This window comes from Manis pentadactyla, chromosome 10 (assembly GCF_030020395.1).
Source record: "Manis pentadactyla isolate mManPen7 chromosome 10, mManPen7.hap1, whole genome shotgun sequence".
NCBI classification, from domain to species: Eukaryota; Metazoa; Chordata; class Mammalia; order Pholidota; family Manidae; genus Manis; species Manis pentadactyla.
The window spans coordinates 127,071,632-127,097,420 of NC_080028.1; the positions used below are offsets into that span (position 1 = coordinate 127,071,632).

The following is a 25,789-nucleotide window of genomic DNA, read 5'->3' on the forward strand; positions in this document are numbered from 1 at the left end:
GGTAACTTCTGTAGAATTATGGGGGCTGGGGGCTTGGCTTGGCATGGCTCTCCCCTTCCTTTGGTCTGTCAGTACTGCATGTTTGATCAGACCGAGACCCTCACCAGCTGACCTTAAGTTTTATTTTCCAGCAAATGACATACGCTGCCCGGGCGCCCCAGTCCTCACCCAGCAGGGCAAATCTCAGTGTGGTGACTGGCTCTCTCCCCGAGGCCCTGCCAGGTTCTGGGTGAGAGGCCCTCGTCCTGCCTCCGTGTGGGCCTCGCTGCCCTCACACTGGCCAAGTCCTGTCCTGTCCGCGGCTGCTCCTGGGGCCAATCCTCTGGCCCCGCTGGGACCTGGCCTGCTGCTGCCGTCTCTCTCCACCCTCCTGTTCTCTGGGCACACAGCTTCAGGGTGGATCTATCACCCGACGTCAGAGTCTGACGAGAGAGAGAGGGCTGAGGTGGGCACTGGCTCAGCTGGCTGGCAGGCTCCTGGGTTGGCAGGTACTCACCATCCCTCCTGGCTAAGGCTCCCGCCAGTTCTCTTTCCCGTGGAGCACTTGCAGCTTCTCCAGGCTCTGGGTCACTGAGCATAGCACTCGCCCTAAGGATGGGAGCAGCTGGTTTGGCTTTGGAAGTCGGAGCAGCTGCAGGAGGAAGGCGGGTCTTGGGGGCATTAGGAATGGGTGACCCTGAGGGTCAGTGGGCTGGGGTAGGGCCTGCCCCACAGTGCCCAGGGGCTCTCTCCACTCACCCACATCTGGTGCCCAGGTGAGGGCCACTGGCTGCCCTCCTGGAGACCTACCCATCTCATGGACTCGATCCTCCAGTGCTTGTGAAAGCTCACGGAGGCTCAGGGTCTGCAGAGAGGCCTGCCAGGCTTTGGGGGCTGTGGAGCAGAGAGCTAGGTGGGCCTGGGGTCTGTGTCCTCACCGGCTGTGCCTCTGTCCTGAGCCACTGTGCCGCCCCCCCCCCCCACCCGCCACTTGTTGCCCAAAGCCACAGGGCCCAGCCCCAGGAGTGAGCATGAGGGCCTGTGGCCTAGTGTGACGCTGTGCCCTGGGGTTGCCCCCACCGGAGGCTGCAGAAGTCACTAGGTTCTAGGCAGCGCGGCTGCTCGTGGCCCAAGGGCCTTTACCTCCCACCCCGGGAGAGGCTGTGAGGACATGGGTCGAAGTGGGGTGTCCTCAACCTGGAGTCTGGGGTGGTATGTGTGAAGGGACCTGGGGCTGTCAGTGCTACCCAAGGGAGAAAATGGTGAAAAAATAAAACATGGCATGGGGAGCATCCCACCCCCACCTCCCAGTCCAGGCCAAGGCGCCGGCCGTACCAGCTGCTGGGGAGGCTGGGCCCAGAGTGGCCCCATGGGGGAACTCGTCTTGCTTCAGTCGGGCCGAGAGCTCAGCTTGACAGGCTCTACGGGAAATGAAACCAAGTGCTGATGAGGACAGAGGCCTGGCAGCAGTGTCCAGGGCACAGCAGACGCCCCCCACCTCCCCGAGAGTGTGGGGTGGCTCTGCCCTGTGCTGCAAGCTGGCCTCGATGGCTGGGCAAGCTCCTGGGCCTGAGCCCTGGCAGAGGAGGGCCTCTGCAGGGTGTGCAGATTCTCTCGGCCCCCTTCCTGCCTGCGTCGGTCCTGCAGGAAGGAAGAGCCACAGCGAAATGGGGGGGGTGGCAGAGAGTGACCCCAGGAGGCCCTGAAAGCAGCCCCTTGGCTGAAGAATCTGCAGGAAATGGTGACTCAGGGCCCGGCCTCAGCCAGGGGGCAGCTCAGGTGCCCACTCACCGCAGCTGGTCCAGGGCGAGAGCAGCGTCCCGGGCGAGGCCCCGGGTCTCCTGCAGCTGGGTGTGGACGTCCTTGCGGGCACCGTCCTGCTCCAGGAGGCAGCCCTCCACCACAGCGCGCAGCTCCTGCTCCTGTGACACCCGGCCGCGCATGGCCTCCACCTCCTCACAGCGCTGCGGCAGGAGTGGGGGGCCAGAGGTGAGGGGGGCTGGGCAAGCAGACCGGGGCTGCAGCTGACGCAAGGCCTTGGCTGCAGGGGCCGGGGGCCCCCACCCCAGGATGCATCTCTGCCATCCTCACTGGCTCCCTCTCTCTACTGGGGGGGCAGGAAGGGGGGAGCTATCTCCACCTTGGAGCCTCCCCTGCTTTGGGTCCCTTCCTGCAAGCTCTATGCTGTCCACACTGGCCCCTTCTTCCCCGAGTCCATCTGACCCATGCCTAACGTCCCCATCTGTGCGCCTCCCCTTCTGCTGATGCGCTGGAAACCCTGCCTTTACTGTCCTGCTCCTCCCTGCTGACCCTGGGTGTCTGTCCCCAGCTCGCGCTCCCCACGGCCGTCCTCCGCAGGTGTGTCTCCGACACCTCTCCCCGTTTCTGCGCGTCCCCTCCCTGGCTCTTCCCGCCTACTTGGTGCAGCTGAATGGCGAGCTCCTGCATCTCAGCCTCAAGCCGGTCGGCATAGGCCAGCTCCAGGGCGTCGCTGGGGGGGCGCGCGCTGCTGTGCCATCGGGCGATGGCGGACGTCATCTTCCTCTTGGGCCCAAACAACCTGCAGGAGAGAAGGAGAAGGTCTCAGCTCAGCGTCCGTGACGTGCCTGGAGGCTCCGCGGGCTGTTCTTCCATCAATATCTTTCCCCAGCAAAGATCCCAGCTTTGAAAGGGGGGAGCAATACCCGCCAAGTCCTGGGACAGAGGACAGAAATGAAAGGTGGTACCGAGCGGTCCCGCCTGGAGCCGGCCTCCCCTGCCTGTTGCCCTCCCGCCCCCCGCTGCTTGCATTGAACAGGGAGCTCTGGCTGGCTGGTCCCAGGCAGCGGACGCCTGCCTGCCTGCTCAGGAAGCTGTCCAGAGAACGGGCAGAAAACTTCGCGGTGCCCTGAATGTGAGTGTCGGCCGGGCCAGCTCGGGGGCCGCAGGACCCAGGCCACCTGCATCTGAGCCTGGGTGGCAGCAGCTGTGACGACAGACCGCCGACTGCGGGAAAAGCCGACGTGCAGGCGGAGCTGCTCTTCCCACCCAGACGTTGGGAAGTTGGGACCTGGGCTGGCCCCGGACGTTGGGCTGACACGGTGGACACATGGCCCCCCCACACTCACGTGATGCCGATCTCCTTCAGGTCGCTCTCAGTGAGGGTCAGAAAGATGCGGAGGTCCACATCCTGCTCCTCGAACACCTGCAGGTACTTGAGACACCCGATCTGCTCGAGCAGCGCGGCGAGGTCCTGGAGGGCAAAGGAACCAAGGCGGGTCAGAGGCCGGGTGAGCACAGACACGGGGCGAGAAGGCACGCGCTGCAAAGCAGAGCCACTCCCCTCCTGCCGCGTGCGGTCCTGAGGTCTCGTCCCCAGGAGAGCCCAGCTGCCCGGCTCCGTGCCCTGAGGCGGAACAGGGAGCCCAGAGAACCTTCCCCCCTACTGGGTCTTTGAGTCGGTGTCGGTCTCGGCCTGAAGGACGCCTTTAGTATGTCTTGTAGGGCAGGTCTGCTGGCAACAAGTTCCCGTCTTTACTGACTTGTCCTCGTTTCTCCCCTTTTGAAGGGCAGCTTTTGCAGGATAGGGCCTGTTTTGTTGTGTTTTTTCCCAGTCATTACTTCAAGTACATCATCAGATGTCTTCTGGGCTCCATGGTTTCTGGTGAGAAATTAGTTGTGCATCTTGCCGAGACTCCCAGGTAGGTGAAGTCACCTCTCTTGCTCCCTTCAAGATTGTTTTTTGACAGTTTGATGACGATGTGTAGGTGTGGATCTGAGTTTAACTCACTGAGCTCAGCTGCTTAATGTGCAAATTCGTGTTTTTGATCAAATCGGGGAAGGTTTGACTATTGTTAACACACTTCTTCTGCTCTTCTCTCCCTTCTCCTTCTGGAATGCTGGGTGTAAATTGGATGCTTAGTGGTGTCTCAGGTTTCTGTTCATTTTTTCATTCTTTCTGTTTCTCAGATTGGATGATCTCAGAAATCTATGGCCCAGCTGCCACTTGGCGCTCCTGGCGCTGAAACCTGCTGCTCAGCCCTCTAGGGAAGGGTTCATTTCAGTTTTGTACTTTTCATCTCCAGACTTTCTCTGTTCATTTTTATCTCTGTCACTTTGCTGATACTCTGAAGTCTTCGTCTGATAAGCCCAGGTCTGGACTTCCTCTGGGCAGCTTCAGGCAGCTGCCATTTGTTACAGTCTGGGCCATACTTTCTTGTTTTTTCGCACATCTTGTTGAAAATGATGTTTTACTGTGGCCTCTTTGAGAGCCAGTCCTCTCTCTCCATGGTTTATTTTTTTGCTATAGACGTTGTTTATGACTCTGCAAAGCCTGTGTTTGGTGTGTGGCCGCTGAAGCTCCTACTCTGTTACCTTCTCGGTCAGCTCAGAGTTGGACAGGTGTCCGTAAACATTTGGGACCAATAAACCTCTGGGTCTTTGCTGAGCAGCTGTGTGCTTGTTGGGGCACATCTTCAGCACCCAGCCAGGCAGAGGATGTTCTGCCCTGGTCTGCTTCCTGCCTGCTCAGAGCCTCAAGGTCATCCGATGGGTTCCCAGGGCCTTCCTAGCAGGTGTGTGACTTCCTAGACTCCCAGGAACATGTCAGAGCTTCTCAAAGCTCCCTGGGCTTCTCGTTCCGCAGCTGTTGCTTTTAAGTTCTGTGTTTGTCCTGTTTCCCCAGCCAGTATCCAGCACCTCAAGAGGCTGCCAAGCTAAACTTCATGCCTGGAGTTACGGTTTCAACACATGCCCTCCAAGGATAGGGCTTTTGGTACTGGGCTGACGAGCTCTGGGGCAAGCCACATACAGCCTTGGCGGGTGGCCTCCCAGGGAAGCCCTGGCAGCCCAGCGCTGCCAGTTCTTTGAGGATGGAACCGAAGGAGCCCCAGCTCCACTCTGCTGCTGCCAGTGGCTGTCCCAGCACCCCCAGCACCGGAGAGCAAGGGACGGGCGAGGGCTGATTCAAACCCTATAAAACTTGCAGTTCTGCCTAAGATTCAGCCTTTTCTCTTGAATGAACGTCCTCCAGGTTGCTGTGAGTCTTTGGAGTCACAGAGTTCTGAAAAAACGGATTCTGACCAGTTTTGCCAATGTTTTTCTTGCCTTTAACGGAGCAAATTTTCAAAGGTTGTTATTTGGCCATTTTTCTCAACCTGCTTTCTGAACTAGCCTTAAGATCCCACCTCTCCAATCAACATGTGTTTAAGAAATCAAAAGGTACAGTTGCTCACTGAGCCCAGGAACACAGGCCCTGGGGACAGCCGCCAGCAGAGAGGAGAGTGTGGCTCTGAACAACAGGAACATGCCCTACCTCTCTGCCTCTCGCCCGCGCCGAGGCAGGAGAACTCCGTGGGCATACACTAGATGGCTGAACACTTAGACGTCACACCTGCGATTCCTAAGATTGCCTGAGGCAGGGCTGCTGCCGCCGTGCAAGGCAGAAATAGCAGTTTTCCATTAAAGGCACATCAGGCGCCCTGTGCTGCGGCCTCCCGTGGACCCCTGCAAGCAGCTGTGTGAGGTCGCTCCTGTTTTTCTCCTCCCCAGGCTGAGACCAAGGCAAGTGTGGAAATGAGTATGTGAACCTAGAAGAGAGATCCGTCCCTCCCATGGAAAGGGACAGAACACAAACCCTGCAACTGGCACGTCACCTGCTAGGACTCCTCAGCCCAGGCAGCATTATAGGTCACTGGGGAGAAATTACCCCCACCTCCCCCTAGTAGCCTGGCCCATCCTAAGTGTGTATCACAAAAAGCGCCCTTTCTCTAACAGTAGGGCTGCCAGTCTCACAAATGGTCGTACCTGGGGTCCTGAGTAGGGGGAGCTCCTGGTCTGGGGGATGGATCCTGGGGAACGGGCTGCCCCAGAAGTCCCGGTGCTGGGAGGCCACTGGCTGTCACTGTTGCTGTAACGATTCTTGGTCTTCACATAACTTTTAGTTTGCTTGCGAACTGAGCTTTTATGAGTGTGATCCGAATCCTGTGGCAAGAGGTGCATGTTTAATGTAACACTGAAGCTGGCTGGCTGGTAGCTAACATGGCTGTGTCCACACTTTTACTTCCTGCGCCAGTTCTACCTTATAAACCTCGATCTGTGCTGGTAAAAGTTAAACCCCTTCGTGAAAGTCCACACCTGCCCCAAGGGCTTCCTGGGTGGCTTCCACAGCAGTCCTGTGGCCCAAGCCAGGGGTTCTCAGGAGGGTGGCCGGACCTCGTATGTCTGAGCACAGCCAGACCCGTTGAATACTGGTTACCGGGCGTGCTCCTATCAGAGGAACTATCAGCCATTGCCCCCCAGCCACAAGTGGGGAGGGAGAAGGGACAGCAAGAAACAGGAGCAGCTCTACCTCGTTGCTCTCCAAAGAGGCCTCGCTGCTGACCCCCGGGGCTCTCGTCGGGCCCTCGCTGCTGCTGCTCCGCACGGCCTCGAGGTCGGCACAGAAGCCCTGCTCTTCTGAGAAGATGGAGACAGGACCCGCCCTGACTACAGGTCTCGGGAGCTGGTGCTGTCCGCGCCGAGCCCTGGGCCTGAGTGTCTCACCCCGGCGTTCATCAGCTCCTCACACGGCTCACCGCTTGCCCGTTTCATGCTGACTGCCTGGCCCAAGCCCCCGCTACACACGGGCAGGGTTTTTGTCTGTTTTGTTGACAGATGAATCTAAGCATCTAGAACGGTGGTTGGCACGCAGAGTGCTCTGAACAGCCGATGAATGAATAATGCGTGTAACAATACATTTCCCCGTGGGCTTACCTAGCAAGGAGCTAACCCTGACTGCAGGACCCCCGGAGCGTGCACCCGGCGCTGGGCTGGACGCTTCTGCTCACAAGAGCCAAGGCCGTCTAAGCCTTTCACCCTCTCGTTCTCCCATGAATGGACTCAGTGCTAAGCCCCTGCTGGACGGGTGGGGTGGGCGCCCAGGATCCCTGCGCCTCACGAGGCCCCTCGCCCCCCGGGCGGCACGTACCCCGGCTGCTGCAGCTGCTGCTCTCCACGTCCCGGTCATTGATGGGGGAGGTGACGTCCCTGTAGCAGAGGCCCCCCCCTTCCAGGGGGTTCTCATCACTGCTGTTGAAGGTGACATAGCCCTGGGGAGGCGCCTGCTCTGTGGACAGAGTGGGACACATGAACCCACACAAACACAAAAGGGAGACAAGTTCTTCCTTGAAATGCAACCACCTCCTCAGAGGAACCTGGACGTGAGGAAGACCTGGGATTCAGGCCAGCAGGGAGGAAACCCGTATCTTCCCTTCCGTCAGTTCCCCTCCTTGCCAGTAACCTGGACTTGCCACAGTGAACCGGACAGGACGTGCAGTTTGCAGGGGAGGAAAGTGGCTCCAGGGGGACAGAGACCAATGTGTGTCCCACGGCAAGCGCCCAGTGGGTCCAGGGCAGGCACTCCGCAGGCCCGGAGCCTCTGCGTCCCCTGCTGCCGCTTCCCCAAATGCAGAGAGGAGGGGACGGTAAGCTGCGCTTACAGACTCCGGAGCCACAGACCAGCTACGCAGCTAGGTGCTCCTTTTAGCCAGAAACACCGACTCTCACCCTGCACCAGCCCTGGGCTTCCTATGCGTTTTCCACCCAGGCACCTGGGGGGCTTGTCCTCCGGCCAACCAGCCCAGCCAAGAAGCAATCCGGCTGAACAGGAAGGCTGGAGGCCCCAGCGCTTCCCCAGCAGTCACACCCAAGCACAGGACCTTTGCACACACCGCCCATGGGAGCCGGGGCGTGGGGCTGGCACAGACCAGAGGAGACCAGGTCTGCCCTGCTCATCTCCACAAAAGCACGCTTACTTAATTTGCATAAAACTGGCTGGTGGGGTCATGGTGACTTACTGGATTCCTGATACTTTTCTGTAGTTACTGAGATTTTTTTTTTACAATCAGTACATGCTATTAATCAAAAATATTTTCTATCACTTCTCGACCTTTTGGCTAAGATCAAGTGTAGTATCTGTTCTTATCAGTTTAATATCTGATACGTCCTCTATCCGAGGACAATATATTAAATGGATTTTTGGAGCAGGGAGATGGAATAGGAGCTTGCTCCGTCCACTCCACGCATCGACCTGGTGTTGCAGTACTTCCGGGAACGGTGCACCCTTCCCACGGGGAGATTAAAATATATATATATATTTTCTAATTGTTGGCAGAGAATATATTCACTTGTAGAAAATTTAAGTATTACAAGGTGTACAGGAAAAACAAAACTCTTCTGAAATGGCACAATTAGGAGACAGCTACTATCATTACCTTGGCCTTCCCTGTGGGTGCAAGAAAAGAATTGTGGACAGATGGTCTTCAGCCAGATTATTTTGGTAATGTGAAAGAATTCCACTTGAAGAAAGCAGCTGTATGTAGCACAGTGGGTTACGCACACAGCCCCCAGACGGAGTGAGACCCACCCTTCCTGTCCTACGCACTCCTCAGAAGGGACCGACTGTGCCATTCAGAGAGCGACTAACTCAGCCACTGTCCCAGGGCTACTTGCTCACAAGCACACAGACAGGATGTGTGCCCCCCCCACAGAGGGAGCTTGCCAGCAGCCGGGGGTGCTTCCCCACAGCCCAGTCGGCCCTCCCCTCTAAGGACAGCAGGTGGTGGGCCTGGAGTTCTCAACCCAGGCCTCCCTCCCAGAGTCCTAGAAGGGAATCGAGTTACTCATGTCCTCCTGACAGGGGCACGGTCTCCTCTGCCTGAGAAAGTAGGTTTCTCCCCACCACAGGCTGTACAGGACGTGTGTTCAGGAGTAGGGCCCATCCACTCGGCCCACCAGGCCAGACTGTGGCTGACGGCCACTAGAGGTGACAGACATCAAAGGATGTAATGCACACCTGAGTCTGACAGCTCAGGCAGGCCCGAACACGAGCGAGCATTCAACCCTCCCGCTCCCCTGGGAGCACTGTGCTCAACCCTTGGGAGCGGACAGCTGGAGAGCTCAGATCTGGAATGCCGGGGCCAGGGTCCCAGCCCACCAAATGTACCATCTGACGACCCTCAGATCTATCACCTGGCGGAAAGACAGCAAGGGAGGAGCTGCCCCTCGGCCTGCCCTGGAGGCCCCCCCAGCTCTCCGACGATGGGGGTAGAGACAGGAAGTGGGGCTCAGATGGCACACTCCTGTCCCAGCAGACTGCCGTGTGACGTGTGACCTCAGGGCCTGGCTGCATTGCCACTGCAGGGACGAGTGGAAAGGACAGTGGATGACCAAAACCCAAGAGCTGGCCGGTGACTACCGCATTCCCACCCCTGCAGTCAGCTTGGAGTCCCACCCCTGAACTGTCACTGCCGCCCCAGGGCTTGCATCTCAGGAGCCTGAGGATGGTTTGTTCGCATTAAGTTCTCAGAATGCGCTCGGGACATTTCGAATCTTGGCAGGAAAGAGCCGAGAGCCGGGGGATGCGGGACGCTCACCGCAGCGAGGCTGCCGTCTCCTGCCTCTGAGTCCGAGAGCTGTGATCCTGGCCAAGGCTCGCGGCCCCTCATGGATGCTGAGGCCCTTCTTCCGGCAGGGCCTCTGTCTCTGGGGACCAGGGCAGGATTCATCTGAAGAGCTCAGCTCTTCGTATTTTTCTGTGGGCCAAACACCAACATTAAGAGTTAGTTGAGCAATGGACAACAATTAGTAGATGAACTCTCACAGAAAACTGGAAAAGAATCATCTTAATTGGTTTTCTTTAGTTAAGAAAAGTGCATTTCCCAGGATGCTGCTTGTAAGGAGAAATCGACCTCTGGTGGAGCAGAGCATGACCACTGGGGGTGACTCACACACACACGGGGCCTGGGGAGCCGCCGCAGAACGGCCACACTCCTGCCCAGACAGCTCCAGGAGGCAGAGCAAGCAGGGAGGGCTCGATCCGGCGAGACAAAACCATCCCTTCTCATCAGGCCCGGCCCCCTCCACCTCCCTCCAGAAAAGGGCGGCACTGAGTGAGGAGACTCCTTGGGATTCGGGGTGGCGGAGGGAGCTCCTGGGTGGGGACTCACACCAGCCGGACTGTGAGATGCCAACACACACAACCTTCATCTCTATGCAGCTACTGCAGGGAGGGTACAGACTAAGAAGCAAACACGTCAGCAAGTGAACACGCCCCTTCCTCCAAAAAGCAACCAGGAATAAGTAGAAGGAAATTGTAATATGATACTCTGAACCCACAGATCCTCTAACAGGCCTTTGGGGGTACGAGGACACATTCTGAGTCAGAAATACAAAACCGGGGACAGGAAGACACACGAGGACTGGTGAGAGGAGAAAACTGAGCTCAGGAGAGAAATAGAGAAAAAAAGTCCAAATTAAAAAATAACTATACTAATGCCATTCACAATTGCATCAAAAAGAATAAAATACGTAGGAATAAACCTAACCAAGGAAGTGAAAGACCTATACCCTGAAAACTACGAGACCCTCATGAGACAAATTAAAGAAGATACCAATAAATGGAAACAGATCCCGTGCTCATGGATAGGAAGAATTAATATTGTCAAAATGGCCATCCTGCCTAAAGCAATCTATAGATTCAATGCAATTCCTATCAAAATACCAACAGCATTCTTCAATGAACTAGAGAGAATTGTTCTAAAATTCATATGGCACCACAAAAGCCCCCAAATAGCTAAAGCAATCCTGAGAAGGAAGAATAAAGTGGGGGAGATCTCGCTCCCCAACTTCAAGCTCTACTACACAGCCACAGTAATCAAGACAGTTTGGTACTGGCACAAGAACAGAACAATAGACCAATGGAACAGAATACAGAGCCCAGATATAAACCCAACCATATATGGTCAATTAATATTTGATAAAGGAGCCATGGACATACAATGGGGAAATGACAGCCTCTTCAACAGATGGTGCTGGCAAAACTGGACAGCTACATGTAAGAGAATGAAACTGGATCACTGTCTAACCCCATACACAAAGGTAAACTTGAAATGGATCAAAGAAATGAATGTAAGTCATGAAACCATAAAACTCTTAGAAGACAACATGGGCAAAAATCTCCTGAATATAAACATGAGCAACTTTTTTGTTGTGATAATGATGCCTATGCCTGAAGACAGAACAAGAAGTACAGATAGTATCATTTATAAACAAACCACACAAAAACTCTAAAAAAAATAACAGCCAACACAATCCAACACCACATGAGGAAATGATACACCAAGTGGGATTTATGCCAGATGATGTGAAGTAAGCTCATTACTAGGAAAGTCATTAATATACCCTATTAATAGACCTACAGAGAAAATTCACAATCATCTCCAAAGCTGTTGAAAAAGGCTTTAACAAAATTCAACACTCTTATAAAAAACAAGATACTTTCTTAACATGGTAAAATACATGCACACCTTATTCTTAAAGCCAGCATCTTACTTGTGGCATTTCCACGAAGGTCAGGACCACATGAACATCCGCTGTCCCGTTACATTCTGCCGGCACTGGCAGGACTGGCCAATGCAGCTGAATGGGAAAAGCCAGAGGTGTAAAACCAGGAAGCAGCAGTAACGTCCCAGGTGCCAGTTACACGGTGGCACACCTAGAAGCCTAGGGAATCACTAAACACAAACCATGGAAGAACTCGGGCAGGCAGCAGAGTATAAAACTGGCGTGCAGACAATAAGCAGAGGGCACAATAGTAAAACACCATTTACAGTAGCAACAAAGAAAATAAGACACTTAGGAAAAAACCTAAGTTACAAGTAAAACATGTATGAGGAAAACTTGAAAACCCTCCGGTGGGACACAAGAACACACGGGAACAAAGGGACGGCCCTCGCCGTTAGGACCACCTAACACGAAGGGGTACTGGGGCACTTAACTTACAAAACTGCCACCAGCTCGATGTTGGCGGACAAGTTGGTGCCCAAGTCCATACAGGAAAAGCAGCAATAGCTGGGAAACACTGAGAGCGGCGGGCGGCGGGTAGGAGCCCGGAGGGCAGCCCGGGGTCTGCGCGGCGAGCGCCATGCCGCGGCCCAGAACCACAAAGGGGAACGCGGGGTCTGCGACAGGCGGCCTCCCAGAGCGCCGCGCAGAGGGTGAGGGGACCCAAGTGCCGACGGCAGTGCTGCCGGGGGCGGGCGGGCGAACCCGGACCGAAGCCGCGCGGTGTGAGCGGACCGGAGATTGACAGGCAAGCGCCGGAGGACGACGGGCCCATTCCTGTACCGACAGCGCAGGGCAGGCCTCCTGCGACCCACGTGCACAGGCAGGGCAAGACCCATGAGTCTGATCACACAGAATCGGGACATTCTGCTAAGCCGAGCGCCCCCTCGGGGGGCCGCCCTCCTACCTCTCCGAGGGCGCCTCTCCCACCCACGCACGGCGCGCAGGCCTTCGGCGTGGGGGCCGCTCCACACGGCCTCTCCCGTGGGACGGCCGCAGCCCCAGCCTCGGCTGCACCCCGCAGTCACCGGCAGAGCAGACGGGGTCTCCCGGCGAGGCTGCAGGGGCCGGTCTCAGAGGGGAGGCAGGGAGCCCCGGGGGCGGGGATCCGGGTACCTGGGCTCCGGTAGAGGCTCCTGGGCAGAGAGGGCGAGTGAGCGTCTATCAGCCCCACGATCTTCATGTGCCCGCACTGCCTGGCCAGCATCTGGGCTGTGGCCCCGCTGTGGTCTCTGCTGTCCACCTGGGCTCCCTGTGAAAGTGTGCGGGGAGACGGGTTGGGGGCCGCCCCGGCAAAGCACCCTAGTGCCCTGGGCTGCGGGGCCTGGGCAGGAGCGGCAGCACCCCAGCTCCTCACCTGCGGCTGGGGAGGCCCGCGCCTTGGGACCCCTGAAGCCCCACATCTGCGTGGGAAAGGCAAAGGCCCGCCGGCCCCACACTCTCCTCACCGACAGGAGGCGGGGGACCGTGGCAGGGGCCCAGCGCCCCGCCCGCCCGCCCTGGCCGCGCTCCCGGGCAGAGGGGGCGCAGCCCGGCCTTCACCCTCTGCACCCGGCCCGTGGCCGGTTCGCTTCTCTCCACACAGGCAACTGCAGACAACAGGTTGACTACAGAGGCAGCCTTTGGAGATCAACCCGAAGGAGCGCGCCACCCTTCGGGAATATGTAACTTTATCCAGAGCCCTCAAAGGTCCGTATAGCATTCAGCACAGTGATCCCTTTCCTGTGACTCCACCCTGAGGAAATAACCCCCAATACAGAGAAAGCTTTTATGCGCAAAGACGTCTAGCACAACATATAGGCAATAATGACAACCTGGAGCCAGATGCCTGGGGTGGCGGGGGCGTCAGCTCTGTCACCGCCGTAAGGGCTCGTATCTGCAGGTGGCTGGTATGACCAAGGTTAGAAAAGGGCCGAGGAACGTCCTTACTACGTGGGAGGTGCGAGGTGTCATTGTAAGTGAAAGATAAGACGACACAGAAACACGCGAGATAATCATGTGAAGACACAGGCAGAGGCGTGCGTGCGGCTACAAGCCGGGGACGCCGAGGGACAGCAGGGGCCGACACCGGCTCGCGGGCCCCGGCGGAGCCTGCCCGACGCCTCTGGAGGGCGCGCGGCCCCCCGACGCCTCGGGTCTGGACGTCCGGCCTGCGAGGAGGCGCTTTAAGCCCCCTGCTGTGGCGTCTGTGGCGGCAGCCCGAGGACGGCGCCACTCCTGTTCATGTGTGACTGGTTAGATAAATTAGGCCATATCAGTACCAAATACTGGATGATCATTAAAAAGAAGGCAGCTCTCTGTACTGATGTACAGAAATCAGTCTGTGATATTTTGTTAACATTTAGAAAAAGCTCGTTGCCCACGTACACGTATCCCATTTATGTAGAAATCTGTCCGGTGTTAACACTGAGGCTGGGGGAGTGTGAGGACTGACGGAGGTTTTTTAATGCTTACCCTGAAAATTTGTAATTGATGTTTTCCTCTGTATTTTATTCTTTGGCTTTTCTTAAAGCCTGTAGGTCATACTATTTTCACATTTTTTTAGTCATGAAAATGTTTACATTACTTACATTAATAACTTATAGGACGCTTTCCCCACTAAGTCACTATTGCTGAGGTTATAAGTTTTGTATTTTAAAATATTTTTCTGAGCTTACTTGTTACTATACTTTTATAGGTTGATGGAAAGGCACAAAGACATTATAAGTCCTTTTTTCAGTTATTTAACAAGGAAAAAACATTTGTAACAATGAGTGGTGACAGATGTTAACTAAATTTCTTCTGGTAATCATTTCATAATATATACCCAATTCAAGCTGTATTGTCTTACACCTTAAACTTACACAATGTTATATATCAATTATGTATCAATAAAACTGGGGCCTTTTTTTTAAATAACAGATTTTTTTTTAATGGATGACACGAAACGGCATACACATCACCACTGCTGGGGCCTGTCCTGCTGGGAACGAGGAAGGGCAACGGGGCGCCGAGGGCGGCTGCCTCTCCACCTCCAGGACCGGGTCTGCCCTCCCCAGCCAGAAGGGATGCCGGGACTCGGCCAGCACCCCGGCCTCCTGACCAGTGCACTGGAGGAAGAGCCCAGACATCCGATGTCCATCTCCTGGATTTAGTGACTATGTGATTATGAAAGAGATAATTCTTGCTTTTAGGAAATACATACTAAAGTATTTAGGGGGAAAAAGGCATTATGTCAGTAACTTACTTTCAAATGGTTCTAAAAAGATAATAGGTGTATAAGAAAAATTGACTTACAAAGAAAATGAGGCATAATGTTAATATTTGGGGATTCTAGTGAAGGTACACAAATTCTTTGTACTATTTTGTGACATTTAAGTCTGAAATTATTTCAAAATTTGAAACTTAAAAATTTTCCAAAAGAAATCCAATATAATTTATTTTCTCTCAACAGGAGCTGCCCAAGCATAATCAGGCCTAACTGGGGAGTGAGGGCACCAAGTTAGGGTGTAACCTGCATGTTGAATAACTGATCTGAGGACACCATCAGCAGAACAAAAAGGCATCCTACAGTATGGGAGAATATATTTGTAAACGACATAATCTGACAAGGGGTTGACATCCAAAATATATAAAGAACTCACACACCTCAACAACCAAAAAGCAAATAACCCTATTAAAAAATGGGCGGAGGATATGAACAGACAATTCTCCAAAGAAGAAATTCACAGGCACATGAAAAGATGCTCCACATCGCTAATTATCAGGGAAATGCAAATTAAAACCACAATGAGATATCACCTCACACCAGTTAGGATGGCCAGTATTGAAAAGACTAAGAACAACAAATGCTGGCGAGGATGAGGAGAAAGGGGAACCCTACACTGCTGGTGGGAATGTAAATTAGTTCAACCATTGTGGAAAGCAGTATGGAGGTTCCTCAAAAAACTAAAAATAGAAATACCATTTGATCTGAGAATTCCACTTCTAGGAATTTATTCAAAGAATACAAGCTCTCAGATTAAAAAAGACATATGCACCCCTATGTTTATTGCAGCACTATGTACAATAGCCAAGATATGGAAGCAACCATCAGTAGATGAATGGATAGAGAAGATGTGGTACATATACACAATGGAATATTATTCAGCCATAAGAAGAAAACAGATCCTACCATTTGCAACCACAGGGATGGAGCTAGAGGATATTATGCTCAGTGAAATAAGCCAGGTGGAGAAAGACAAGTACCAAGTGATTTCCCTCCTTTGTGGAGTATAACAACGAAGCAAAACCGAAGGAACAAAATGGCAGCAGACTCAGAGACTCCAAGAAGGGACTAGCTGTTACCAAAGGGGAGGGGTGGGGGAGGGTGGGGAGGGAGGGAGAAGGGCATTGAGGGGTATTAGGATTAGTACACATGGTGTGGGGGGATCATGGGGAAGACAGTGGAGCACAGAGAAGACAAGTAGTGACTCTGGGGCATCTTACTACACTGATGGACAGTGACTGCAATGGGGTCAGAGGGGGAACTCGATAATATGGGTGAATGTAGTAACCACATTGTTTTTCATGTGAACCTTCATAAGAGTATATATCAATAATACCTTAATAAAAAAATTTGTTAAATAAATAAATGGTCTGAAGCCTCTGATTTTCCAGTATGTTTTACATTTTAAAAATCATTTGAGTAACTGTCTCTTACGACTTCCAGTTCTACCTTACATAAAATCAGACTCCAAACTCAGAAGCAGAGGTTATGCTTTTTATTTTTGGGCTCCCACCCATCTCCTCCTGACCCTATGTATGTCATAAGGATGCTTAGACCATGTGAATGGAGTAACTTTTAAAGAATAATTATTTGCAGGAAAGGAAGCCCAAATGGCCAACACATCTAAGAAAAGGTGCTCAACCTCACCAGAAATCGGGGAAAGGCAAAAATCAATAGGAGACAGTTCACAATACCAGGTACCACCGAGGGCACGCGGGACAGGAGTGTAAAATGCTCTCAGAAAAGTGTAGATCGGGACAACTAAGGAGGAAGCAAGTCAGCACTCAGTGAAGATGCGTCCATCCTCACACCAAAAATTCTGCTTTGGAAAACACATCCTCATCTCCCAATCTCTTCACCCGTGCTCTGGAAGACAGGTGAAAAATGCCACCGGCAGTACTGTGAGAAGCAAGTGAGAAAAGAATGGGCAGATGTGCTATATTCACACTTGCCATCAACACAGAGCCGCTGAAGTGAGTGAATAGTCTCTGCACGTACCGGCACTCTGTGAATGACCCGAACAGTCTGATACATTATTTATGCACATCTCCTGAACACAGAAAACTCGCCTATGCCCTGCCAAGGACACCCAGTGTGGGGTGCAGGTATAAACTCCGGGAGAGGAAGTGTACAGACCAACTTCGGGACAGGGGTCACTTCTGGATCATGGGAGTCAGCTGCATCAGTATTACCTTCTGTATTTTGTGTTCATAGTTTTCACAATTCTTGGGGCTGTATAAAGAGTGTAGGTTGGTACAACTTGTTCTTCAGTTGGCCATTTGGCAACACCCATATTAAGACTGTATTTAAACTTCTCCCAAAACATCTCCCTTTACTACTGAACTGTAGAGTCGGTCGACACATGTGAGGAGACATCTGTGCACAGATGGGATCACTGTACTGCACAGTGCTGCGGAGACTGTGGACGCATTAAAGAAACTGGTCCATCCCTACAAGAGTCCCATGCTGCCAGGAAAAAGAGCAAGCCGAGAGCTTTATCTGCACTGACACAAACAGTCCCCAGGATAGACAGTTAAATTTAAGAAAACAAAGCAAGTTGGGGAGCAGCCGTGGTAAGAGCGACAGTGGGAGGCAGGCTCGCTGTGTGCCTTCTGTCTCATCTGCATTTTTACCTATAATGTTTTTAAAAATTTTTTAAAGAGATAGCTTGTTAATGTTTTATTACTCTAAAATTCCCACAAATAATTAAGAAAAAAAATTATCCACTAGAAAGTTGGGCCCAAAACATAAAGAGACAATTCATAAAAGAAATACAAATGGCCAATAAACATATTTTAAAATATTCAACATACAAACAAAAATGGGGTGCCACTTTTCTCACACCGTACTGGCAAAACTTAAGATGAGTAACATCTGGGGCCGGTGAGGATGTGAGGAAATGTGCACCTTCATGTTTACCATTGGTGGAAGGATAAGAGCCTTTTTAGTGGGACTTTGTTAGGACTTATTAAGTATTTCTTCACTGGATTTTTTAAAAACAAATTAAGATATAATTCATATACCATGCAATTCACCCACATGTACACCACAGTGTACACTGCAGTGGCATGCGACTGTCACCATGATCCATTTCAGAGCACTCTCTTCAGCCTGAGAAGGTCCTGCACCACCTACCCCTCACCCATCCCCAGCCGAGGAAACCGCTAGTCAGTCTACTTGCTGTCTCTGTACATACACTTATTCTGGACATTTCATATAAGAGGAATCATACAATACGCGGTCATGTCTGGCTTCTTTCACTCACACGGTATTTCTAAGGTTCGCCGACCCAGCCGTATGAGTCGGCACTTCATTCCTGTTTGTAGCTAGTTACTATTCCATTGCATAGGTATACCACCTTTCGTTTATCCACTTGCACTGACGGACATCTGGGCTGCTTCTACCTTTTGGCTGTTATGAAGAACGCTGTCAGAGACCTCTGTGCATGGTTTCTGCATGGACCTGCCGTTTTCAGTTCTCCTGGGTAGACACCCAGGAACTGCTAGGTCCTGTAAGTGCTATGTGACTATTTGAGGAATGGCCAGACTCTTTTCCAAAGATCATTTTATATTCCCACCAGCAGGGTATTTTTTCCACATCCTCACCAACTCATTTTTTTAAATTGCAGAATCCTAGTAGATTTGATTTGCATTTCTCTGATGATGAATTACATCAAGCATTTTTTCACATACTTATTGGCCATCTATATATCTTCTTTGGAGAAATAACTATTCAGGTTCTTTGCCCATCTTTTATTAGGCCCTGTTAAATTAAAAATGTGAGCACTAGCAATCCCTCTTGTAGAAATACAATATACAGAAATAACTGCATGTGTGCTAAAGCAGTGTCTGCAAGGACAGTCTCTGGGGCAGTGTTTATAACTGCAGAATTCTTACTAATGAGGAATTGACTGACTGTGGCATGGATTATTCAGGGATAAACTGTCTGTGGCATACCAAGTGATTTTTTAAAGGCTGCAGAGTAAATACACAGTAGAATCCCACTTTGTTCAAAAAAAGCCATGTGTTGTTTACAGATGTCCATAGACATACCTGTCTAAGCAGAAGAAAAGTTGTGGTCATCAAACCAGGAGGGCATCCTGGGGAGGAGCGGAGGTGTTCGACAAGGGAGGAAGGTCTTTGCCATCTTTCTCTATAACTTTTTTAAGTCAAGGGATAATGGGTGCTATTCACTTTTTAAAATATATTTTCTAAATTTTTCAAATAGTATTTTCTAAATTATTATGGGAATAGGAGTCTGTTTTACTATTTACTTTTTTAAAATATATTTTCTAAACTTTTCAAATAGTACTTTCTAAATTATTACAGGAATAGGAGTCTGTTTTTACTCACCACTGTACCCTTAATGCTTAAGTGCCCTGCAACACTTGGCATCAATGATCCTCGATGAAAACGTGCTGAGTAAGCAGAGCAGTTACTTCTGCGCAGGAGGAGATTCTCCTGTAGTTGACGCTTCGGTGGAATCATCGCTCACTTGCTGTGACTGAACTGTAAGCTAATGAACAGGGCCACTTACATGATTCAGCAGGTACTGCACTATTACTTCATGGCCGGCGGCAGCGGCTTCCATCAAGGGGGTGAGTCCACAGACCGGCTCCCTGGGGGAGAGAGGCTGCCGTCAGGTGACCCGCGGAGGGCGGTTCTGCAGGGCGGGACCACGCTGAAGCCGAGCCTCCGGGGCAGCGGCCAACCTCTCGCAGGAATCAGCAGGAGCCGCACGAGCTCCGGTTTCCGCACCCCCGCTCTAGTCTTTCGTCCTAAAGATTATGTGTCTCCCCAGCTGAGCTCCTTTTAAGCTGTTTCCACCTGCTATGTCTTAAGTCTCTGCTTTAATCACAAGCAAGGAGCTGTTGCCGTCACCACTCGAAGAAAGCTCACGTCCCCTACCGGCCGGTCAGATCCCCCCCTTGAACCTGACATCCTCCAGGACGCCTCCCAGCGCCGCGGGGCGGAGGCCTCACCCTGGCCCAGCCCCAGTGCTTCTACTCTGTGCTTGGTTACAGGGAGGGCAGCCGCGGAGTCCTCCTAACCGGCACTCCTGCCATCCCAGTCTAGCAGGCAGCAGCCAAGCACAACACTGGGTCTCGTCTATTCTAAGACACACCGATTTCACATTTTAACGTCTCTGAAGTCAGAATGTCTTAAAATCAGTAGGCGAGCTGCATTTTCAGGAGTAGCATGTTTTCTTTCTTAGAGATCCCTACAGCTATGGTGTCCTACACTGGGAGACATCAGCCGGGGGTGTGCACAACGCCAGGGGCCCGCTGCGCCAGCTCTTGCTACATTGAAGGGGGATTAGCATCTTGACCTGCTGTAGATGACAATACCCTTTTCCAGCTTATAAAACTCATTTTTTAAAGCATCACCTCACCTGATAGAGTCAAAAGGCAAGAGAAAGAAATGAACATTTAATGCACGTCAGTTAAGTGTCATGCACTGTGAGGCCTCTGGCCTGTGACAGGCCATGCAATTCCTCCAGCTCTAGGACATAGGCATCGCTGTCCCCGCTTTTCAGATAGGGAAAAGGAGGCTCAGAAAGCTACAGGGCTGCACCCGACGTCAGCACCAATCACCCCAGGCCTGCGGACAGTCCCTGCCACCCATTTGTCTGGAATGCCACACACCAAGGCAGGGGCCACCCTGCACTCCAGCCTTTAGCTGCTTCTCCAGTTGCCCTGTCAGTTAGACAGGACCACGCCCATTCCTACGGCCACTTAAGACTCAGTATTCACCTCACGTTGGCATTCGCTCCGCTGTCCAAAAGAAACTTGACCATCTGCTGGTGCCCAGCACTGGTGCAGTGGAAGAGAGCAGTCCAGCCTTGAATGTCCTTCATTTCTAGCTCAGCACCTTGCTTCAAGAGAACACAGAACGCTCGTTACAGCCTCGTCTCCCGCTCGGGGGCAGGTGCCCTCCAGGCCATCACGCTGAAAGAATCGAAGTGATTATGCACACCGTGGCCTGCGGTGTTCACGTCTCTTGCCAGAGCGGCGGGCGAGCCCCTCAGGTTTCAGGCCTGAGTCCCCTCGTAGCTCACCTGGAGGAGAAAGTAGGCGATGCTCTCGTTGCCACAGCTGGAGGCCAGCATCAAGGGGGTCTGCCCTTCTGGGGTCGGCACGTTCACACTCACCCCCGCCTCGAGCAGCAGGTGCACAATGGTATCGTGTCCAATGTAGGAGGCGTACATCAGCGGCGTCCAGCCACCACTGTTCTTCTTATTCAAATCTAACTCTCTCCTAAACAAACGCAAGACACCCAGCCGGCTCCCAAGGGCATTCACCAAAGCGGGCGGCGAGGCGGGGCCAAGAGAACTCGGGAAGTGCTGCTAAGGAAGCAGAGGTCATCCGTACCCTGCACCTCAAGGAGGGGAGGCCGGCAGGACATGGTCACGTTTCCTGTGCAACTGCCTCCCTCGAGTGCTAGGGCCCGTCTCCCTCCTGAGGCCACATTCTCATCGGTTCCCTTTCCTACCACCAGACAGACAGGTGGTCCTCAACCAGGGGCGATGGTGCACCCCAGGGGATGTCTGGCAAAGTCTGGAGACACTTTTGGTTGTCACAGCTGGGGAGGGCAAAGCTCCTGGCCCCTAGAGGGTGGACGCTGCTAAGCATCCTTCTGTGCACAGGGCAGCCCCCAGCCCCCGAGAACCATCCAGCCGGCGTTGCGAGTGGTGCCGAGGTGCGGAGACCGTGCCCCGACCCTTGACTCCCACCTGCCAGCGGCCCGGGGAGTGCTCGTCCTGGGCTGGCGGGGGATGCGGGGGGCTCCACTGCGGCTCGGTCCTCCTTTGCCACCTCACCCTCCAGAAACAAGTCCTGGGAAATTCGTGACCAAAGAGTCCTCTTTCTCACCAATTTCCATTAAAATTCTGGAAAATAGTTTTCCACAAGGAAAAAAAAAAAACACGGGCTTCCCAGCCCAGAGTTTGGGGTTGGGGCCTGCAAATACCCCCCACTTCCAGGAACACCATGCAGAGGTCACACCAATAGCCTTCCGCCGTTCCAGCAGCGGTCGACGCACACAGCTTGCGCCTCTACAGGTGTGCGCGCGTAAGGTACGCCACACGGTTGTTTCCCGTCTGGGATGCCCACACAGCCACTCCAGAAGGCCCGATGCCAGGACGCAGTGGCAGCCACCGGCTGGGAGAGTCCATCCTGCCACAGCCCTGGTGCTGTCCACACGGAGGGGAGGAAGCGGCCCTGGCAGGGCGTCTCTGAGGCTGCGCAGCACCCCTCCCGCCGACCCTCCCTCTGCGGCCTGCACTCCCCCCAGGGCCCCGTCTGCGCTCACTGTGAGCGAGCCCCGCCCAGCCAGGGCCACAGTACCAATCGGAACACAGACTTTTCCCCTTCAAGGAGCCCTTCTGGTCTGTGCGTTTTAACTGAATACCCAAGCCCACAGGTGCCCACGGGGCAGAGGCAAGATGGGGCGCTGGTGACCCCCGACGGGACGTGCTGCCTGTGCGCCCAGCCACGCTCCCACGGCCACCCAGTATGGAGTACCACAGTGCACTCCCACGCCACTGGCCAGGTGCATGTGGGTGGCGGCCGTGCCCTGGGAACCGGAAACCTGGGGCCCAATGTGGTCCTGCTCGGGACCCCAAGGAGCTGAAAGAGGGACACGCGGTAAGGACACCAGTGGCTTCCCTGAGTCACCAGTGAGGAATGGAAACAGCACAAAGTATGGCGGACATAGAGGGTGGAGACAGGATGGATCCTCCTCCAAAAACTACTTTAAGCATTAATACTGTATTATAAACAGGACACAGCCAAAGGCCACTGGTGCTGTACTGGGGCTTGACACACATAGAAGATTAGGAACCATGGCGTGTGGGCAGCTGGCCCAGTGGCAGTCCTCCAGGGAGGGAGCTAAACCCTGCCGCCTCCTCAATGCAGAGGGCAGAGGGCAGAGGGCAGAGGGCAGAGGGAGAAGAGGCCATGAAGGGTTACACAGGCTCTCTGGAAAAAGGCGGCCCTAGGGCATTGCTATCTATCCTTATTTTTTTGTTTGTTTGAGCATTTCTGCAATCACTGAAAACCATAAAATGACTCTGATTATCAAAGCCTGAAAAGTCTCTAAGACTGAGAAAAGTTTAATCTGTCTTTTTCTTCCTAGGAATAAAACCGCCTTCCTTTCTGGCGTGCAGCCTAAATCACTCCTGAGAACTGCCCCGGAGAAGCAAGGGCTAATCTAGGCCACGTGTACCCAACGTGTACGACTGTGTGCAAGACTCCAGAGGCTCACTGACCGCTCTTCCTCGGGACATCTCCCGAGACCTCTTACCGCTGCGCACACTCCTTCACGACTTCATACTGGCCGATGGAAGCAGCTGTGTGAAGGTCCAGGGGCACGGCCCACTCCTCCCGGCTGACCTGCGCACCCAGGCCGTGCCACATGGACAGGCTGCAGTTCAAGAGTTCTGGCTCACTGGCTTCATCGCTGAGCTCCGACATCGCTGTGGAGAGAGGTCCAGGGGCCAGGTCTTTCCTTCCTGCACGTTCCCGGGAACGAAACAGGATGGTCGCACTCCTACCCACAGTAGGCAGCCATGTCACTACCCTAGCAGTCTGCTACCCAGTGCAGGCACCTCCTGGGACTAAGACAGCCTGCAGTGAATACTGTACGGTTCGGGAAGCTCCATCCTGCTGATACTGGTGAGCTTGTCACCAGACAGAAAGAGAAGCATATAAGGTGAGTCATAACTATGGCGTACTCCTCAATTTCCATCCTCAATCCTCAGGGCCCACATTCTAGAAAGGGAGTTTCTCTAGAACTCAAGGAGCCTGATAACATCTTGGAGGGCCAGTAAAGAAATGCTAGATGGATCACTGGCCCAAACCGGCTCTTGGGAGTGGTAGGAAGAACCCTGGACTTGGAGGGGGATCAAAATTTACCTCTGCTACTTAGCATCTCCAATCCCTAGTTCCTCACTGTCTAAGGAAACATAATATGCAAAGTGCTGCTGTTAAAAACACAAAGAAGAGTGGATCCGCAGGGGCACCTCCATACAATGGAACACTACTCAGCAGAAAGCAGGAGGGAACAGCTGATACACACAACTCATGATCAGATCTTAAGCACACTGTGCTCAAGTGAAGAAGTCAGACTCAAAAGGCTCGTCCTCCTGTAGGATTCCATTTATATGACATTCTAGAAAAAACTAAAGAGTTGGAAGACAAACCAGTGGTAAGAGGGTTAGGAGTGAGAAGACCCCAAAGGGAGAGCAAAAGGGAATTGGGGGTGATGGCCCTATTCTGTATCTTGATCGGTAAACTCATACCTGAACACCAAGCAAATATTACTGCATGTAAATTTTTTTTTTTTAATTTAGGGAAAAAAAACATGGAAAGAAAGCCCCAGCACAGAAACTAGGATGTGACTGGTATGCAGCAAATATTAACTGACTAGGAACCTATCTGTGCATCCCCTGAAAGCAGGGGAAATGGGGAGAATGTGATAAGCTGGTGATGTGGGGTGACACTTCCCCGACATGGCCCACCACCAGGATGAGGAGTGATTATGAGAGGCCTTTATTCTGGGAATCCTAACCAAATCACAGCCAAGTCATTAACTTCCTAGCAGAACCCTTCAGTCCAGGAGTGACACTTGCCTTATTTTACTCTTGGTGGTTAAAAACAAGGAAACAGGTATAGAAGAGAGAGGAGAAAAGAAGGCAGGTCAAGTCCTATAGTGGTTCCAGATGCCACCAGGACCTGTCTCTACTAAAGAATGCTTCCAAGCCCCAGGTGACAGCGAAAATGGCCCAACAAGCTACCGATATAGGGGACAAAGAATCTGTAGGTCTTTGGCCAGAGAATGTATACATGTGATAGGCCCGTAGGTAAGAAAGTTCACAGCAAATCCCTGCTTCCTGGAATGCCCACCTCCTCACACCCGCAGGGCATGAGACCAAGCAGCTTTCTCACTTTGCAAGTGAAAACCCCCACACTGTACAGCCCCGGTCATCACATGGATAAGTGTGTCAGCTCAGGGCCCCTTTCCACACACCCCTCAAGTCCTAGATGTCTTTTCTCTACTCCAAACGCGTCCTCCACGGTAGGATCCATGTTTTCCTTCCTTTTACTGGAGTCACACCTGTCTGACACCCTGCAGAGTGCTGAGGGGCAATCAGAACCAGATCTGGGCTCAAGGAACCTATGCAGGGAGAATATGGACGCCAAGAGACCATAAATCTTTCTTTACCACCCTGCCACATGCCAGACACTCTACAATGATGATGTATTCGTTATGGGTAAAATGATTAAATGCATGCATAGATTTGTACACTTGTAGAAAATGTCTTTTGCATATCACTTCCAGAACTTATCTCTAGGATAAGTTGGGGATGAGACCTTTTTATTTTTCTCTCTACCTCTTGCTTCTGTCCCATTTTATAAAGTGCTCAGTACCCATGATTTTTAAAATAGCCAAAAATCCTTAAATAAAAAGTTACGCTGTCAGTCGATCATCACGCCCACAAAGACGGGGTCTGCGAAAGCCGGAGGGCACCCTCCCGCCCAGGGCGTGGGCCTTCCTTGGGGACGGGAGACCCACCCTAGCTCTCAGGTTCTGGGGAGGGTCCCTAGGCAACAACCCGAGCACCTACACCGCGGACGCCCCTTGACACCTCCCTGTAACTCTACACGCCACAGGGCTTTTTCTTCCGCACTGCACAGCTCCCGCCCCGGGGGCGCAGACGCCTAAACTCACGCTGCGAGCAAGTGGCAGGGCTGCGACACGCTGCGCCGGGCCCCGACGGCGGGCAGCAGGTGCCTGCCCCAGGCGGGACCGGGCCGCCGTGGAGCCTACCTGCGCTGGGCCCCGGGCGGCCGCCGCCGCGCTCCCTCGGCCGGCCCGGCCCGCTCGCCGCCGCGCCCGCCCGCGATCCCTCCACGCCGGCAGCCGCCGCCGCAGCGTCCGGTCCCCGCGGCCCCGCTCCCGCCCCGGAAGTGGTTGCAGGAGGCGCGGAGCACGCCGGGATGCTCGCGGAGCAGCGAGGCCGTTCCCGGCGCCTTGGAATTCACCCGTCCCGCAACCAGACCTTCCGGTCAACTCTCCCGCGGGATGTGTGACGCCGTCGGCAGCCAATGAGTAGGGCGGCTCTCCTGCCTCGCCCCGCCTCTGGCCAGGGCACCCAATCCTGTTTCAGGAGAGGCAGGACGCGCCAAGTCCTGAAAGAGTG

General features: G+C 53.3%; 1 protein-coding gene and 1 non-coding gene across 11 annotated transcripts; one reads left to right on the forward strand and one right to left on the reverse strand.

Moving 5' to 3' along the window:
* Positions 1-103: 103 nt before the first annotated feature.
* ANKS3 (ankyrin repeat and sterile alpha motif domain containing 3) lies at positions 104-25,549 on the reverse strand. 10 transcript variants are annotated; one of them, XM_036920474.2, is made up of 17 exons: positions 25,417-25,549; positions 22,891-23,062; positions 20,645-20,843; positions 20,340-20,461; positions 19,124-19,205; positions 12,457-12,592; positions 9,372-9,530; positions 6,926-7,063; positions 6,308-6,414; positions 5,764-5,940; positions 3,087-3,211; positions 2,398-2,539; positions 1,771-1,943; positions 1,315-1,400; positions 790-873; positions 497-588; positions 104-422 (listed from the first exon to the last, which is right to left on the reverse strand). In XM_036920474.2, exons 2-16 carry the CDS (start codon positions 23,058-23,060, stop codon positions 509-511), a joined length of 1,980 nt encoding a protein of 659 aa, XP_036776369.2. In that variant the 5' UTR covers positions 23,061-23,062; positions 25,417-25,549; the 3' UTR covers positions 104-422; positions 497-508. The 10 variants fall into 10 exon arrangements, with proteins under 10 accessions (XP_036776369.2, XP_057343706.1, XP_057343707.1 ...); XM_057487723.1 differs by having other exon boundaries at positions 22,891-23,098; positions 25,417-25,535; XM_057487724.1 differs by having other exon boundaries at positions 6,308-6,411; positions 25,318-25,528.
* On the forward strand, positions 7,873-8,063 carry LOC118929958 (U2 spliceosomal RNA). Its single transcript, XR_005031814.2, has one exon. It is a non-coding gene; the product is annotated as a U2 spliceosomal RNA (small nuclear RNA).
* Positions 25,550-25,789: the final 240 nt, after the last annotated feature.

Excerpts from the sequence above, each read along its gene's own strand:
- ANKS3 (XM_036920474.2), bottom strand. The coding sequence starts at position 23,060 with ATGTCGGAGCTCAGCGATGAAGCCAGTGAGCCAGAACTCTTGAACTGC. Across the intron at positions 1,401-1,770 it reads CTCGCCCTGGACCAGCTGCG|AGCCTGTCAAGCTGAGCTCT; the intron begins GTGAGTGGGCAC and ends CATTTCCCGTAG. Across the intron at positions 874-1,314 it reads CCCAGCCTCCCCAGCAGCTG|CCCCCAAAGCCTGGCAGGCC; the intron begins GTACGGCCGGCG and ends TCTGCTCCACAG.